This window comes from Clarias gariepinus, chromosome 3 (genome assembly GCF_024256425.1).
Source record: "Clarias gariepinus isolate MV-2021 ecotype Netherlands chromosome 3, CGAR_prim_01v2, whole genome shotgun sequence".
Classification (NCBI taxonomy): domain Eukaryota; kingdom Metazoa; phylum Chordata; class Actinopteri; order Siluriformes; family Clariidae; genus Clarias; species Clarias gariepinus.
The window spans coordinates 21,411,945-21,427,798 of record NC_071102.1 but is presented as its reverse complement, the minus strand read 5'-3'; the positions used below and the strand labels follow the sequence as shown (position 1 = coordinate 21,427,798).

The window sequence follows — 15,854 nt, the reverse complement described above, 5'->3', positions numbered from 1 at the left end:
ATTTAAAAAGGCGCTGCGGGTCTGGATGCTGCTTGACCCAAAGTTATTAAAAATCAACACTATCCTCCCTTTGGTTCCGTCTTCTCTGACCAATTCCCATCGCTGTCTTGACATTACGTGGTCTTCTTTTTTCTGTTTTTCTCTCTGTGAAATGTACACTCTCGACGCTTGATTAGGTAGTCACAGTTTAAATGCATTGCAACTGGTGTCTGCCAGAAATTGATGCTTCACAGCAGACGATGCGACGGACCTTCAGTCCTCTAAATTCCTGGCTAAAGAGAAAATTGTTTCTTTCAAGGAACTAGACAAGAGCTCGACTTTTTTTTTTTTTTTTTTGCTACTAATTTTTTTATTATCCACAGGGATCTCTTACATGAGATTAAGCGCACAATCCATAAAGCATTACTGTACACCTTTATTCTATTTTTATTTCTAAATTCTTTAAAAACATTTAAACACAGCGACTATACCGTACAACTGGCACGTACATGCACGCGGTGGCCTAATCTGACTGTGCGCTAACAGCGTAGCCAGATCATAAAAGTTGGAAAGAATGGAAATTACATTCATGTGCATTCTTCTGCTCCACGAAGCACAGTGGAGATTTCAATAAGGCGTGTGCGAGAGATAATAAAGAGCGCTCGCAATTATGAGCGATTGCAGATGTGCTAAATGTACCGTGCCGTTTTTCGCGGCAATTTACAGCGCACAAAGGAAAAGTTCACCGACAGCATGGCGACACTTTTATGCCAACGTGTGATGTCTGCAAAGTATCGCATGTTTAAATGATCACTGGGGCATTCACAATTACAGGATATGGGCTCGATGCAATGACGGGAGCGTGACGAAGTCAAAGAAACTGCAGCCTTTTGGTTTGGGATGTTTTGCAGACGGAATGGTGTCAGAGTCTAATTAAGGGCACACTTTAATCGTTTCAGATTAGCCCAGGGTTGAGACATTTCGAGGAGTCTAGCGAAAACACCAAACGTCAAAGTCATGCATTTCCCAGATTCACATATGGTATTACAGACAACAACAAGAAAAAAAAAAGAAAAAAAAAAAAAACTCAGCCAGGAAGCGTGTCTCAGCATTTGTCACCGTCCTGTAGGTTAAACCGTTTCACATCATGACTACATTAACACATGGAGCTTCCTGTTGTTTCTCACCAAACAGCACAAAGCCCTCACTGTGACGAGGTCTGATCTCCGACCCGACAGAATGCTTAAAGGGATGTACGCTCTCCACACCTCTCTGACTCTAATTACTGTTTTCTGCAAACATAATCCTTTAAAGCAGCTTTCTGTTGGGTGTGTTAAGGCATGCCAGAGCTAAAAGCAAAAGGAAATGAGAGGAGCTTGTACAGGAACTTGTTTAGTGTCTGAGATCTGATCCGACACACTCATCGTCTCGCTCTCTCGTCTACGTGCGGTTTCAGCTCATCGTTTTAGACGAATCAATCAAGCGCTTCTATTATTATAGGCAGATATACTGTATAAGGAAACTGGCTTTAATTCTGTGATTTCAGTTTTCTTTGTTGTTTTTTCTTTGTTGTTTTTTTACCACTCATATGACATCATCCTGTTACACGACAGCTACCAACCCAGGAGCGAGATAACCCCCGGGAGGGAGATAAACCCGGCATGTGTTCCATCTGCAGCTCATTCTGCATCACTGGGTGGTGTAGAATGATTTGTTAGCGCTGCCGGGATTAAAAGGAGAGAGAGAGAGAGAGAGAGAGAGAGAGAGAGCGGTAACGGCATCAGTACAGAAACTTGCGATCTCCAGCTTCCTTTTGCACCACTTGGTTGTCATTTTAATCATGTGCAAAGCGATGACTCGGCAATACGCCAAAAAAAAAAAAAAAAAAAAAAAAGAAGGCGGCTATGTTCACATTACAAGCCAAGCTGGTCAGATCGGATTTGCACGTCACGATGGTTGATTCATAATTACGAGAGACTTTTATCTGACCCTGATGTCGACACGTCTGTCGTCTAAAATGGAACATCGTTACGTCTTTGCTTGCGCAAAACAATGGATGCTAATAAACTATGCCATAAACTAATCAATCTACTTTATTTGCTGAGGTCAAGAAAAAGGAAGAAAGCCAGATGCCTCACTTTAGCGGTTTTATCGGTGCTAGTGCTGCTATGAAACCCCCGCACCGTCAGTACTAACCGATGATGTCAGCGCAAAACGCATGCGCAAAGGCAAAAAGTAACATGAATTCCGATCAAGTCACATGAACACATGCAAAGATATACATCAGATCTAGGACCACACGCGAAAGTGACTCAGGTCCGATCTGGGAAAAATCAGATTGCCGTGTTAAAGATCTGTGTCACACTAGGATTAGATTTGAGTCAGAATGTTTAAACTTTGCACACAACACTTGCACGTCACAGGAGTTTTTGCAGTCAGTGCTGACCGCGTTCCAAGTGATTTTCACATGTTTGGGCCGTTAAAGGAGTTCCTGGGAGGCTAGCATTGGTGTAGCAGGGGATTATATAAAGGAATAACCGTTAATGTGCGCAATATCAAAAGTCCTGGTTTGACTTGAACACTATGCATATTACAGCCTTTACTTGACTGACCTTAAATAAAAAGAAATAGAAATCCCATTAAAAACATATTATATACACACAAACACACGCACACAAACACAGAGTAAGCCAAAAAAATGCATACACAAAAAAAAATAAAATGTATAAATATTTTAATACTAAAATGTATTGCTATACGTTATATATTGATATATCTAATATAATGATAATATTAATGTTGCCTTAATATAATATAATATACATTGTACTATTTTTCTTTTCCTGAAGTGTGTATACATTTTTTTGGCTGATTGTGTGTTGGTGTGCGAGTGTGTATCCTGTATGTACACACATGTATACATATATATTATGGAACAAAACGACATTAACTTGCTTTGGTTTTAAATAACTGCTACTTTCTGCCCTGCCCGAGCTGTTTGTGGCGGAACTGCTGCTAGTTTTCAAAGAAAATTTCTTGGGGGTGGGAAAAATCCCCGCTGGAAAACAAACGCACATACGTCCTGCAGATGTTTCTGCTGCTCATATATACGAAGTTAACATCAGGAGAGCGGAGCTAGACAGATTTCTCCTTGGCGCCCCCACACCACCACCATCATCTCATCATTTTTTCCATCTGTAGGGGGAAAAAAAAAAAAACATAGAAGGAAAAATAATGTTGGCGTAAATGGAAGAGACTCTAGCCAGAGCGGCAGTAGCACTGCGGAGAGAAAGGATGGGATCGGCCAAGCTGGACGTGCCGGCTGAGGACGTGCAGGACGAGAGCGAGAATCCCCGAACAGTCCTGAGAGTCTGGCCTGTGGAACGCTAGTCCATGCACAACCTTCCATGACGCTATTAAGAACTATTTAATGGATGCTAAGAATCACTACATTTCCGCTATGTCATGTGACTGAACGAAAACCTGCGTGGTTGCAATCCGTGTCACTTACACCGTTTTTACGGTTCCCATCTAATCTGCGGCGCATTAGTTGTTTTTACATTTTTAATGGCCTAATTACAAGTATCTAACACCAGCTTTCTTATTACTGGGATGAAATACGTGCGTTATTACATTTACATCTGCTCTTTTGCCAGACACGTTATTCAAAGCCACTGAGTCGAGTTCAGAGTTAAGAGACTCGTTTAAAGACTTCAAGGTTTGAACAAATAACCTCTTGGCCCTAGCTCGGAAATTCTGCACCAATTACTTATTTTAGGTAAATGAGCCGATACTCACACGTAGAGTTTCCTTTTAAGGTTTGCAGATAAGTCAGACACCTGTGCTTTTCCCCCGACGATAATCTTCCTTTTATTATATATATTTTTTTAATTTATTTAATTTATTTTTTATTATTAAATATCTCAGACCTGTCACTCGCAGCGTAATCAGTAAAAGTGAGCCATTCACATTTCACTTGGTTTGAAAGCATCATCACCGACTCCAAAGAACCAAAGCAATTAGGCTACAAACTCTGTGCAACACTTATGCTCGATCTGTGAGAGACGTTAGCTCCTGTTATCACTTACATTATTAACGTTTCCCACATATGCAGGAATCAAGAGACTGAGAATGCCACAAGCCACACTTTAAAATAAAAAATAGTTCTTTGTTTCAAAATGTGTACGGCTCACAGCCTTGCACAAAACTGGAAGAAATCCTGAAAATTAATTTATGGAAATCTATTCAAAGTGCATCAAACTACTACTGATCTTCACCTTTATGCTGTGCTCGGTGACCTCTACTTTGATTAAAAAGTGCTCGGTGCCACTTTACGCCTCCTCTGTGCCAGAGCTGTTACTGTTTTCAACTCGGTCAGACAGATTTCTTCCTCAAACATCATAATTATCATTAGTCATGTGACTAGGTACACCATTCAGGGGCGTTTGTGCAATTTGTTTTATATTTTTTTATTACAAAACAATCTTTTCATATTAACACTTAACGTCGGACAAACGGTTTAAACTCAAGTATTTTAAATCATGGTTTAAAAACACTCAGGCTCAGGATTTTGTTCTGGAAGATCTCACGAAGAGCCGAGTGTGTCTGGAAAACGAGACATCAGTGTGAACATCTTAATTCTGTCTCTTCAATTCTAAAACACACATGCACACCTAACATGAAGCACAGAAAAACAATGATCCAAAAACGATCATGAGAAACTGTTTCGCTGTAAACAATCAATTAATCATCTGCTGGTTCTGACGCTTCCTGCAGCAAACCTGTACGACTTATGTTAATCTGAGCCGCAAAAACAGTTTCGTTCAGCCGTGACAATTTGCAACACGAGCGAGGAAGACAAAACAATTAACAAAACAATTTACACTCCGCTGCCTTAGGAAACGGAGGCGTGATGCTCGGCTGCGAGGGAAGGCAAGGGAGTCGCGACCTCGGATAAATCTGTTTTGAATCCAGAAAAGTGACCTCAATTTCTGACAGTAAAACACAGCAGTGCCAGTTTGGGGCTGACTCCCAGTTCACAAAGTCAAAACTAAACTGTTTTAGCAAAGGATAACACAGAGACTGTGAATGTGCTGACAATTAGTGATGCAACAAAATGTAAATTCAATGTAACAGAAATAATGAAAGGACAAACTTGTTTTTACTTAATCTGCTTTTTTTGTACCTCTGCATGAACAATATTAATTTATTTAGCTTCTTGTTTACGCTCTCGGACGAAACTACGAGAAAATTATTATTTTTTTTTTTTTAAAAGAAAAGAAAGTGCACATTTATAGCTATCAGCTCCAGACTGGAACTCAATTTGTAATTACAAGTTGTTGTTTTTTGTATTTTGGGTTCATTAACTATTAAGGAATTTAAGTATTTTGCATAATAAGGCAATAATAAGGAATTGAACAGGTTGCTAGTGTTGTTTAATGTATGCACGACGATTTTTGTTTTAAATTCCTAATCAAGCCGATATATTGTGCGACTTTTTAATTGTCTAAATTTTGAATGAAATAACTGTCATTCTTCATTTAGTTTTTAGACGGAAATAGCATTTCTGAAAAAAAAAAAAAAAAAAAAGGAAATAGGCTTCTATGACTTAAATGCCTCCGTTTACACCAGCAGGCAAAATGTGCGTGTAAAAAAAAAAATCATCATCTGTGATCAACACAGATTTGCCCGGTTTCCAGACAGGCCACTTTAATTGCAATGTCAACACGGTGCCAGCATGGAGAATCGATGTGCTACGCCAGCTTTCACTGAGATTGATGCAGCTTTCACGGCTACGGGCCGCGCTGACTGAGGCTCCAATCAATGCCAGGACGCAGAACAAACCAGCATGCCAGCGAAGCATGGAATTACTCTCTGGCTGGTGCCTCTGCTATGGCACGTCACCAAAACCTTTACAGGCTGTAATGGAAACCGATAGTCCTCCACTACATAACAGAACACCATGCAATACGAGTGAGTGAGTGTGTGTGTGTGTGTGTGTGTGTGTGTGTGTGTGTGTGTGTGTGTGTGTAAAAGAGGGACACAATAAGTAGTTCAAAAGCACAGCTCTTTTACTTGGACTGTAATTATGGCTGACTGGCATAATTAGTGATCTCATGCAAAATAATGAGCCATTACCACCAACACCAGCAAACTCAGCCAAATAACACAACAACAGATGATAATAAAGACGCACCAAGTTAAAAGGATCCGTAATTTACCTTTTAACAATGTTTACTCAGCCAGAAAATAGTAATCTATGAACGCACTTTGGTGCCTCCTTTTTTTTCCATATCAGCTCCCCATATTGTGTTACATCACTGACCGTAAAAAAAAAAATGCTTTCTTTGCAGACAACAATGAAGTCACTGTGTTCTGTAACGATGCCACAGAAAAAAAAAAACAGGGGGGGGGGGGAATAATCGTACACCTTGCGGCGAAAAGGAATGCAAGGAAACTTTGGCTTCATGAGTACATTAAACCAGGGAAGTCTAACAGTGGTGATATTACGCTATAACAGCATTTTACGGTTGAATTTCTCAAAAATCTGTAAAAATTCGTCCATCAGTTTGTTTACTTATTTAATCGTTTTCAGTCATCACTGTCAATTTAAGATTGAGATCAAGATTTTGTTATTTGTCACATGTACCTTACAGCACAGTGTCATGATTTGGTCCCCAAAAGCTCAGGATTAAATCCTAAACTACTGATGAATCATTTAATCAACATTCAGCATGTCTTTTTTTTTTTTCGCTTAAGAAAAGCAATTGTCAAAAAATGCACGGTTTAAGGGCGTTCTCCCATTAGGCACAATAGATGTGTGTGCTTGTAAAAGCTGTGTTTTGCTTCGCTGACACTGAGAGACATCTCACGATTTGTGAAAAACACTGGTATTACACAGCCCGAGAGCAACAGGGGCTTTTTTTTTTCGGACATTGTAAAAATCTGAAGTAAATATTGCCGAAGATTTCAACAGCCCATACAGAAAGCTTTTAGACAGGTCTATTTGAAAGGCATCACAGTAATGGAACACATCGAGAAACCATTAGATAAAGCTGAAGATGAGGTTCGTGTCTCAGGCATCACCTGACTCACATCAGGTATCTCCACTTTTGCGTTTTGTCATTCCACAAAAAACAGCCATTACAGGGTTCGTGTCTGTTTCAACGGCATTGTGCTTTCAGTTCAGTCCTCTAAAGTGAGGAGAAAAAGAAAAAAAAAAAACTCCCATGGCTGCTTCGGTAATGCGTTTCAAATTGTTGCAAGGTGAAGCAACAGGCAGTGCATTTTCAGACATCTGGATGGAACGGTTATGAATCTTTCATACACCTCAGAATCCGTCCTGCCGTCATGTCATATCACTAAAGACAAGAGAGAGAGATGCAGTTGCATGTCATGATGTTCCACGCACTCAAGGTGTTATGTGCTTTTAATTTGTGTGTCGCCCACCCCCCACCGGTTAGCGCTCTTTCACTGGTAGACAGCCATCTTTACGTCGTATACCTGTAAAGCAGCCATTCTCAAACTTAAAATCAGAAAAAAAGAAAGAAAAAAAACAAACATTTAAAGCCTTTAAATGTGCAATTTAAAATCCCATGGTTTTGTTAGATTAGCGCTGATTACTTTTTTAATCATAAATATTTGGTTACAACTCCAAACTTAATTATAAAAATTAAAAACTCTAATTTTTTTTATTGAATTGTGGCTGATGGTCCACTTGCAGTACCTCCTTGGCTTGCTAGGGGACTGTCCACCCACCCAGCCACCCACCCACCCACCCACTCATCCACTCATCCACCCACTCATCCACTCATCCACCCACCCACCCACTCATCCACTCATCCACTCACTCATCCACCCAATATACCGCTTTATCCTGTGTATACAGGTTTGTGAGGGTCTTGGAGCCTATTACAGGAGACTTACTGTAGGGTTCAAGACAGGATATACCCTGAACAGGGTGCCAATCCATTACAGGGCACACACACACATTATATATATATATATTATATATATATATATATATATATATATATATATATATATATATATATATTATATATATATATATATATATATATATACACACACACACATCTAAATGAAACCCAGAAGAATCACTTAACGTAACCCACTGCACTATGGTTGTCTGCACGCCGAGCTGGTTAGGACATGTTTATTATTAAATTCCAGTTTACTCCACATCGCTTAAATCCTGGATCTAGCATTACAGCGTGAACAGTCCATGTCTCCAATGCTACCTGTACGTATTGGCTGTGCCATCAGGAACCCAAACATGGAGAACATAACAGGGCAACTCGGCTTGCCATCTGGGTTGACTACTTTTTCTAAAGCCTGCAAACCCTTTTAAAAACTTTTCGATCATCTCTTGTCAGGAAGCAGTCGGAACAATGCTGTCTGTGGACAAGCAAATAAGTGTGAAGTCCAACCTCGATCGTCTAAATGAAATCAATACAGCTCTGTAAAAAACTCCTCCGCAGACGTTCAAGGATGGAGGAAAATGGACAGAAATAATAATTTGTTTGGTTAAATATTATCCAGGTAGTAATGCATCTGTAAGTTAGCGAAAATACAATTCAACTGCATTTTAAAGCAAAATCTTCTTTTACTTTCATCTGGATGTCATTCGAGCGCTGTACATGCCTTACCATGTGACGGCACAGCGGCAAAAGAGAATATGCTGGAAAATAAGCCAAAATTTTTCAGGGCAATCTGTGCTTTTAACAGAGTTTTGCTTATTACAACTGTTTTTGTGATTATTATAATAAAACTATCGGTCGGACGTTACGGTACTGTTATATTATCGAAAATTTTATTGCACTCCTATAGGAATCAAAATAGTTTCCAGAACAATACTTAATCAGATTTTTTTGTACACAGACTCAAACATCCATCCCTGTGCAGATTCTCTGCTGCTCTGATCGAACGCCTAATGTTCAAACATTGGGTTGATGGCGAAACGACATTCCGCATTAGTCAACACACATCATACTGCTATCGAGTGAGGATCGAAATGTCATATCTGACAGGATAATGAGTGTACGCATGAGTCAACAAACATCACGTGCACATGACCTTAAAAATAATGATGTTAAAGTGTGCTGAGATTCTGTCCCGCCCAACAAGATCATTATAAGTAGCTGGTATAATTACAAGTACGATAATAGGGATACTTTTAAATAATTTCCATATTACTCAGACACCTGCTGTGATGCTAATTTGAAAATTTGTATAATCAGTCAAGATAAGAGTTAATGACAATGAAAAAAAATTAATCAAGCTTAAAGGATGAAATGGTCACCTCTAGAAACCTTTGGAATGTTCTGGAGAACATCATAGATCATCAATACAGGATACTGGGCAAAAATGTATACAGCTCTGGATGGAAATGAGCATTGTCATGTTGGACAAGGCTGCCGAAAAAACGCTATCGTAAACATGCAACGTAATCAAAGTCGAAAGTTGTTATTTTTTGGTGGATGTATATAGTGTGATGTGACCAAGGGTGAACTGTTTGGCCATTTGTGTAAGAGATATGCTTGTAACATACACAAGACAGCTCGCCATTCAAACGGCATCACATCCAAAGCGAAGCATGGTGGTGGCAGCATCAGATTAACTAAACTTAAAGTCTAGTCAAAATATACACACACACACGCAGTGAAAACTCACTTTACAAGCGTACAAATGACCTCCCCTACAAATTTTCACATTAAGAATTTAAATTTTGAAAGAAATTTGCGTAGAAGAATTTAAAAGAATTTTCAACATATGAATTAACGAACCAAATCCCCCGACTATATTGGATGTCCACCCGGGAGCCATTCAAAACTTTTTTGTGCCAGTGAAAAGCAAAGCAATTGTACATATTTCATGGTTTTTTGTGGGTTTTTTTGCCATTTTGTGCAAGATTTAGTAAAGACATAGCAACATGGGTCTCAAAAAGGTTAGCAAAGACGGGAGCAAAAAGAACAATGAAGCGCTTTCCGAGGAAAAATTTTCATGTTTTGATTGTTTTTATAGGCAATGCAAAAATATGATTATAGTGTTGGAAATTGGTAACAATGGTAATATTTCTGAGTGGCTGGAACGGATTATCTGCATTTAAATTAATAACACATTTTCACCTTAAGTACTCGCCTCCAGAACAAATTTTATTTGTATGTTGAGGTCCCATCCAATCTGCACAAGTTTTTTTTTTTTTTTTTTAAATGCTGGATGTCCTTCCTTATGCAATTCCTACCATTTTTCTAAGCAGGCTTGGGAGCAGCACTGCTTGCAGTTTATGGGTAGTATGGAGTGTGGCAACCCATGAACGGCAGAGCTCGAACCCAGATCTTCAAATCCTCCAACCAACAACATAGAGCCTTAGCCATCTGAGCCACCATTTCTCTTTCCCTTCCATATCAGTGAATGATGTTCTTGGGCCTAGGTGAACATTCAGGGAGTGGAACACTTGAGCATTGAAAATTGATACTTGTCTCCAATTTGCAGAAGAGAGTCGCACACACCAAGCCATTCCCGAATGTTTGGGACGTTAAAAAAGTTCCTGGGAGGCCAGCGTTTCAGACCTGAGGCAGAGCAGGCAGGCAATCCGGGAAAAGCTTTGGCATACTGAGAAAACTTTCTACCTTCATGATGCCCAAGCACTAGTGAAACGATTGGATTAGTGTAGTGTGCATTAGTTTTTACTCTCAGAACTCAGAAGTCCTGGTTTGATTTGAACGCCCCTTGAGTAACCAGAGTTTTAATTATTACCGTCATGCATTTTTAGACTGAAACAATTTGCAAAAGGTTATTAGCTCCAAATATAATTATTATTAATCAGTGTTTAGGGATCATTTTATAAACAGACACACAAATCCAAAAAAAAATCTCCTACTCATGACATACTGAGGAAGGCTTGTCCAAACAGCTGTGAAAACACACTGCAAGAGAAATATCACTGCAGCTCATATTATCAGATTAACACACACACACACACACACACACAGAGTATTAATTCATCATCTTTTCATTCTAACCTTTAAACCTCGAACACGAGGTTTAAAAAAAAAGAAAAGAAAAACAAAGCAGTGCAGCATGTTGTCTCTCTCATGTTGCCTGTGTGAAGTTTAAAAGCAGTGTATAGTGTGTAGTGTGTGTATAGTGTGTGTAGTGTGTGTATAGAGTGTGTGTGTAGAGTGTGCAGTGTGTGTGTGTAGAGTGTGTAGAGTGTGCAGTGTGTGTGTAGAGTGTGTGCAGTGTGTGTGTGTATGTAAAGTGTGCGTATGGAGTGTGCGTATGGAGTGTGTGTATGGAGTGTGCAGTGTGTGTGTATAGAGTGTGCAGTGTGTGTATAGTGTGTGTGTGTGTGTAGGGGAACTAACCTGAGCGGTGCAGGGCTCTGGGATTACTATGTAGCGCGACATGAAAGGCTTTTCAAATCTTTAAAGAGTTTTTTTTTTTTTTCATGATTTAAAAAGATGAAAGTAAACAGTGACTCACCCTCTCTCCGGACAGAAGGACGCTCAGACAGAGGGTCAGTATCATCCCAACGTTCCTCATAATTCCTACGAGGCTTCAAGCAGCAAAAGCGAGCAAATCTCTTCTCCTGAGTAACTCTGTGTGTGTGTGTGTGTGTGTGTGTCTCTCTCTCTCTCTCTCTCTCTCTCTCCACCTTCGCCCTCTCTCTCTCTCTCTCCCTCTCTCACACACACACACCCCCTTAGATACGTGTTGCTTTACCCCCCCTCCCCTCAGACTTTCTCCGCAGTACAGTTTCTGCTCCTTCTTCTCTTTTCCCAGAAATAATCACGAAAACGCCTGAGTGTTTCACGCGCAGTCTGTATCGAGCGGTTACTTTGTGTCGAGTGAAAGCGCGACGGCAAATCCAGGTCAGCTGAGCGCGATGATTGACATCTCAACCGACCACTCGTAAGGCAGAGTGGGTGGGACATCTCTCGCTCTCTCTCTCAGACACACATACCTCTCTCGTCTTTTCTCTTATATAATCTGTCGATTCCATTCTATTTTAGAATTTTCTTATTATTCTTACAATTTCTATAATAAAATACCTTTGTGTAACTTTGTGGACGAATCACACACACTTATTTTTCTGCACCTTTCTGACTTTGTGGGTATTTCTCCACAATGAAACCGTGTGCACTGGCTCCCCCTAACGGACATCTAAGGGAGCTTCATACAATAGGCAGACAGACAGACAGACAGATAGATAGATAGATAGATAGATAGATAGATAGATAGATAGATAGATAGATAGATAGATAGATAGATAGACTTTATTGTCTATCACGTTTATCTTTATTGTTTATCACGTGAGATAAATTATTGTGTTACAGGAGCAGCAGTTTACACAAACAGTAGTAAGGGAAGGGAAAAGGTGGGGGGGAGGGGTGAAAATGTAATTGTACTTCATACAGTATGAATTAGCATAGTATTGCTGGCAGTTATGGATCGGAAGATCCGTGGTTCGAGCCCCAGCCCGCCAGGTTGCCACTGTTGGGCAGGTCCTTAACCCTGTCTGCTCCAGGGGCGCTGGACCCTGCGCTCTGACCCCTGCCTACTAACAAGAAGCTGGGATATGCGAAGATTAAAGAATTTCACTGTGCAGTAATGTATATGTGATGAGTAAAGGCTGAACTTAAGAAAATAGATGAAATATGCAAATATCAGTGTATGTACACGTGCATAAAAAGGAACAGTGAATAATAGGATATGTATATACGTTGCTTATATAAATAAAAGAAAGGTCTCGTCTGTACATCAGTCAGAACTCCAATGCTCTTTCAGTGATATCTTTATGTTTCATACATCGGAGATCCCGAAACCAGTCTTTTCTGTCTGTTTTTCTGTATGTCTGTCCAGCCAAATTTTGTCACAGCATCACGCAAAACTGGCTTGAAAGAATTTAATAACACCTTTCCAGTCCTTCTGTGTTTACCTGAAGTTAAACCTGTGCCATGAATTAAATAAAAATTTTGAGTAAAGATGAAGTTATGACCAGTTTTGTGCCAGATTATAAAACTGATGTTTTGACAGCATATTGCCCATGCGTCAAACTGTGGACGCGACTTAAATCGAGCACTGGACAGAATTGAATGAAACTTTTGCAGTGCTTAGATATTCGCCTGAAGTTTAATCTGCACCATAAGTGAAATCAAAATTAAGTAAAAACGATGTTATGTGCTGGATTTAATAATCTACTTTAAACTAAGTTACTAAAGCGCTTCTGTCTCAATGTAAACAAACACCTGCACCAATAGATATTAATTAGAAAAGATAAAGTAAATATTTTTACTGGGATTAGTTCATATTTTAATTTGTTATGGTTTTTTAAGTGGTATAAGTGAATTTTAACGCACTGGAGTCCCTTTAAGACAAAACTTCATCTTTATCCGATCTACTTTTTTCATTTTACTCTCTGATTACTTGTCTGACCACGAAAGAGGTATAACTTGGTGTAAACAAGGCGTAAGATACTCAACCTTACAGAATGTGAATGTGAGAGTTCTGCCGTACAGAAAGAAAGACAGACATGTACATGGGCTTTAACCTGAAATATAAATAATAATAATATCACTGATTACATTAAAGATCAGCAGATTATTTTTAGCACTAACCTTTTAATTATTTCTACAAACTCCTTACCTGTCAACGACTCGAACTAACACTAGTAGCAAATAAGCAGCACATACTGTACTGTAAGCTTTGCTACTTCCAGGAGATTATTAAACAGATGATTTATGGTCTGCATTTGGGGAGCTGTTCAACATTTTGGGATGCCACATCTATCTTTTTTAATCCAGTAAAAAAACAAAGAACTAAATATACCAGGGATATTGGAGGTCTACCCCAGGGTGTTAATATACTATGACATTAATTTTGTGTGATAATAGATTAACCTGAAATCAGTCAGGTGCTTGAAGACCTTTTTTTCACTTTTAATTTGATAATGTACAACCAACAAAGTGAAAAACAAATGAAAAAAAAAATTTCAATAACCTGGATCCATGTGTGGATCCACACATATGACGACACAGTGGCATAGTGGTTGGACATTTGACTTATTGTGGCCTTCTTGTCTGCTTGTTTAAGACAGCTCTTCACCTGCGTCTGCATGCTTTTATACATAGTGCTACTGCCACATGATTGGCTGATTGGATGACAAACGCTGATGCATGATTGAGCAGACGTACAGGTGTTCCTAATAAAGTGGTTGGTGAGTGAAAACATATAACATGAGAAGCACAGCACTGTGGGTTTTAATGCTTTCCTTTGTGCCACTGTACCAACTACAGTATTATACTATATTGAATAATTCATGTGTAAAATAGTATTTGTAAAAAACGTAAAATGTTATAAAACATTGGTGGTGGTGACTATTTTCTGCACTGGTGCAATCAAGATTGTAAGGCTGGCAGGGAACAGAACTTAGATGAAATGATCCTGGGTTATAGTGGAATAATCTCCATAAGACAAAACCTGTGGATCACTACATGGCAAATATACCCCTTAAAGCATTTATGATCCACCATGGTGACGGTGCACTCTGTAATAAAGTTAACCTTTGGTTAAAGGTACTGGATTTTGTATTTGTATCTCACAAAAGTCTCCTTTGTTCCAAACAGCCGGACTTTGCATGTGATAGTTGAGTTTATAAGTCACATCATGCACTCTGTTCCTGGTAAATGGTTACTTTTTAGCTCCCAATTTTATCTGAAATTTGGTCAACTCAAGTGAAATTAATATATGCAGTGTGCCAATATACATGCTTTTGTATAATTGTGAGCTTTTATTCAAGGTCAACATTTTTGTTGCATTTATTTTGCATTTTATGGGTATATATGAGAAACAAAATAAGAAAAAAAATCCAAAAAATCATTTGTAGGATTTTTAAAGGATTTATTTGCAAAATATAGTGGAAATTAAGTATTTGGTCACCTAACCCAGTGGCCAGCATTTCTGATTTGTAGTACGCAGTATACAGTATATCTGCATTATACAGACATTACACATAGAAACTGGCACCCTTGCTCACAGCATAATAAATATAATTGGAGATGAATAATTAAAGCCGGAGCATCTAAATGACCACATTTTAAACATATTTCTTTACAAACAACAGAAATATGGTTTCATATACTGAGCCATTGCCTCATGTAGCTCACGACCTTTGCATGATCTCCAGCAAGCATCAATTAATAAAAAATGTTCAATATTGTATTTATTCTGCATATGTTACTAAATAAAAAAATCCCATACTATTTAAGTGATTTAATCAAATGCCCACATAAAGAATCTAATTTTGATTCTGAGGTGCATTTTAAGCGTGTCCCAGGTTTATACGTGTGTACAACAAACGTTTTTCATCTTTCTGTAATGTAACAACCGCAAAAGCTAAAGTAAACCTGATAAAATATTATTAGATAGCTAATGTTGTCAAATACAGCCCAAGGCTGTTTTGACACTAGAGCTGATTGATTTAGTTGGTTTGCAAGCTGCCAATAAAAACCCAACGAAGAAGAGTACAAGAAAGTCAACCTAATAGTATTGATATTTTGAGAAAAATGTCAGCGGTGACCCTCTCGTCTGACTTCCTACTTTATCCACAAGTGTGGCTTTGTAGTTCAGAGATCAGTGAATGCTGCACACAAAGATGTTGGAGTTTTAAACACCTTTACAATTGGACTCAAGCACTGATCCATGCCTGGGCACGATACAGAGTTGTTAACATTACACAAAAATACCGGACTTTGAAGTCAAGTGTACTGGGATTTGTTCTCAAGACCCTAGTGTGAAAGCATCCTGAACAAGAGATTTGTGATATGGGACATCGTTGATTTTTGAAACAG

General features: G+C 38.9%; 1 protein-coding gene across 1 annotated transcript in view; it reads right to left on the bottom strand.

Moving 5' to 3' along the window:
- The window catches only part of sdc2 (syndecan 2), a 41,271-nt gene extending 29,419 nt beyond the window's left edge, over positions 1–11,852 (bottom strand). The window contains exon 1 of the mRNA XM_053492925.1: positions 11,488–11,852. Coding sequence (XP_053348900.1) covers positions 11,488–11,547 — 60 coding nt within the window. The 5' untranslated portion in view covers positions 11,548–11,852. The remainder of the gene's footprint in view (positions 1–11,487) is intronic.
- Between the last annotated feature and the right edge of the window lie 4,002 nt (positions 11,853–15,854).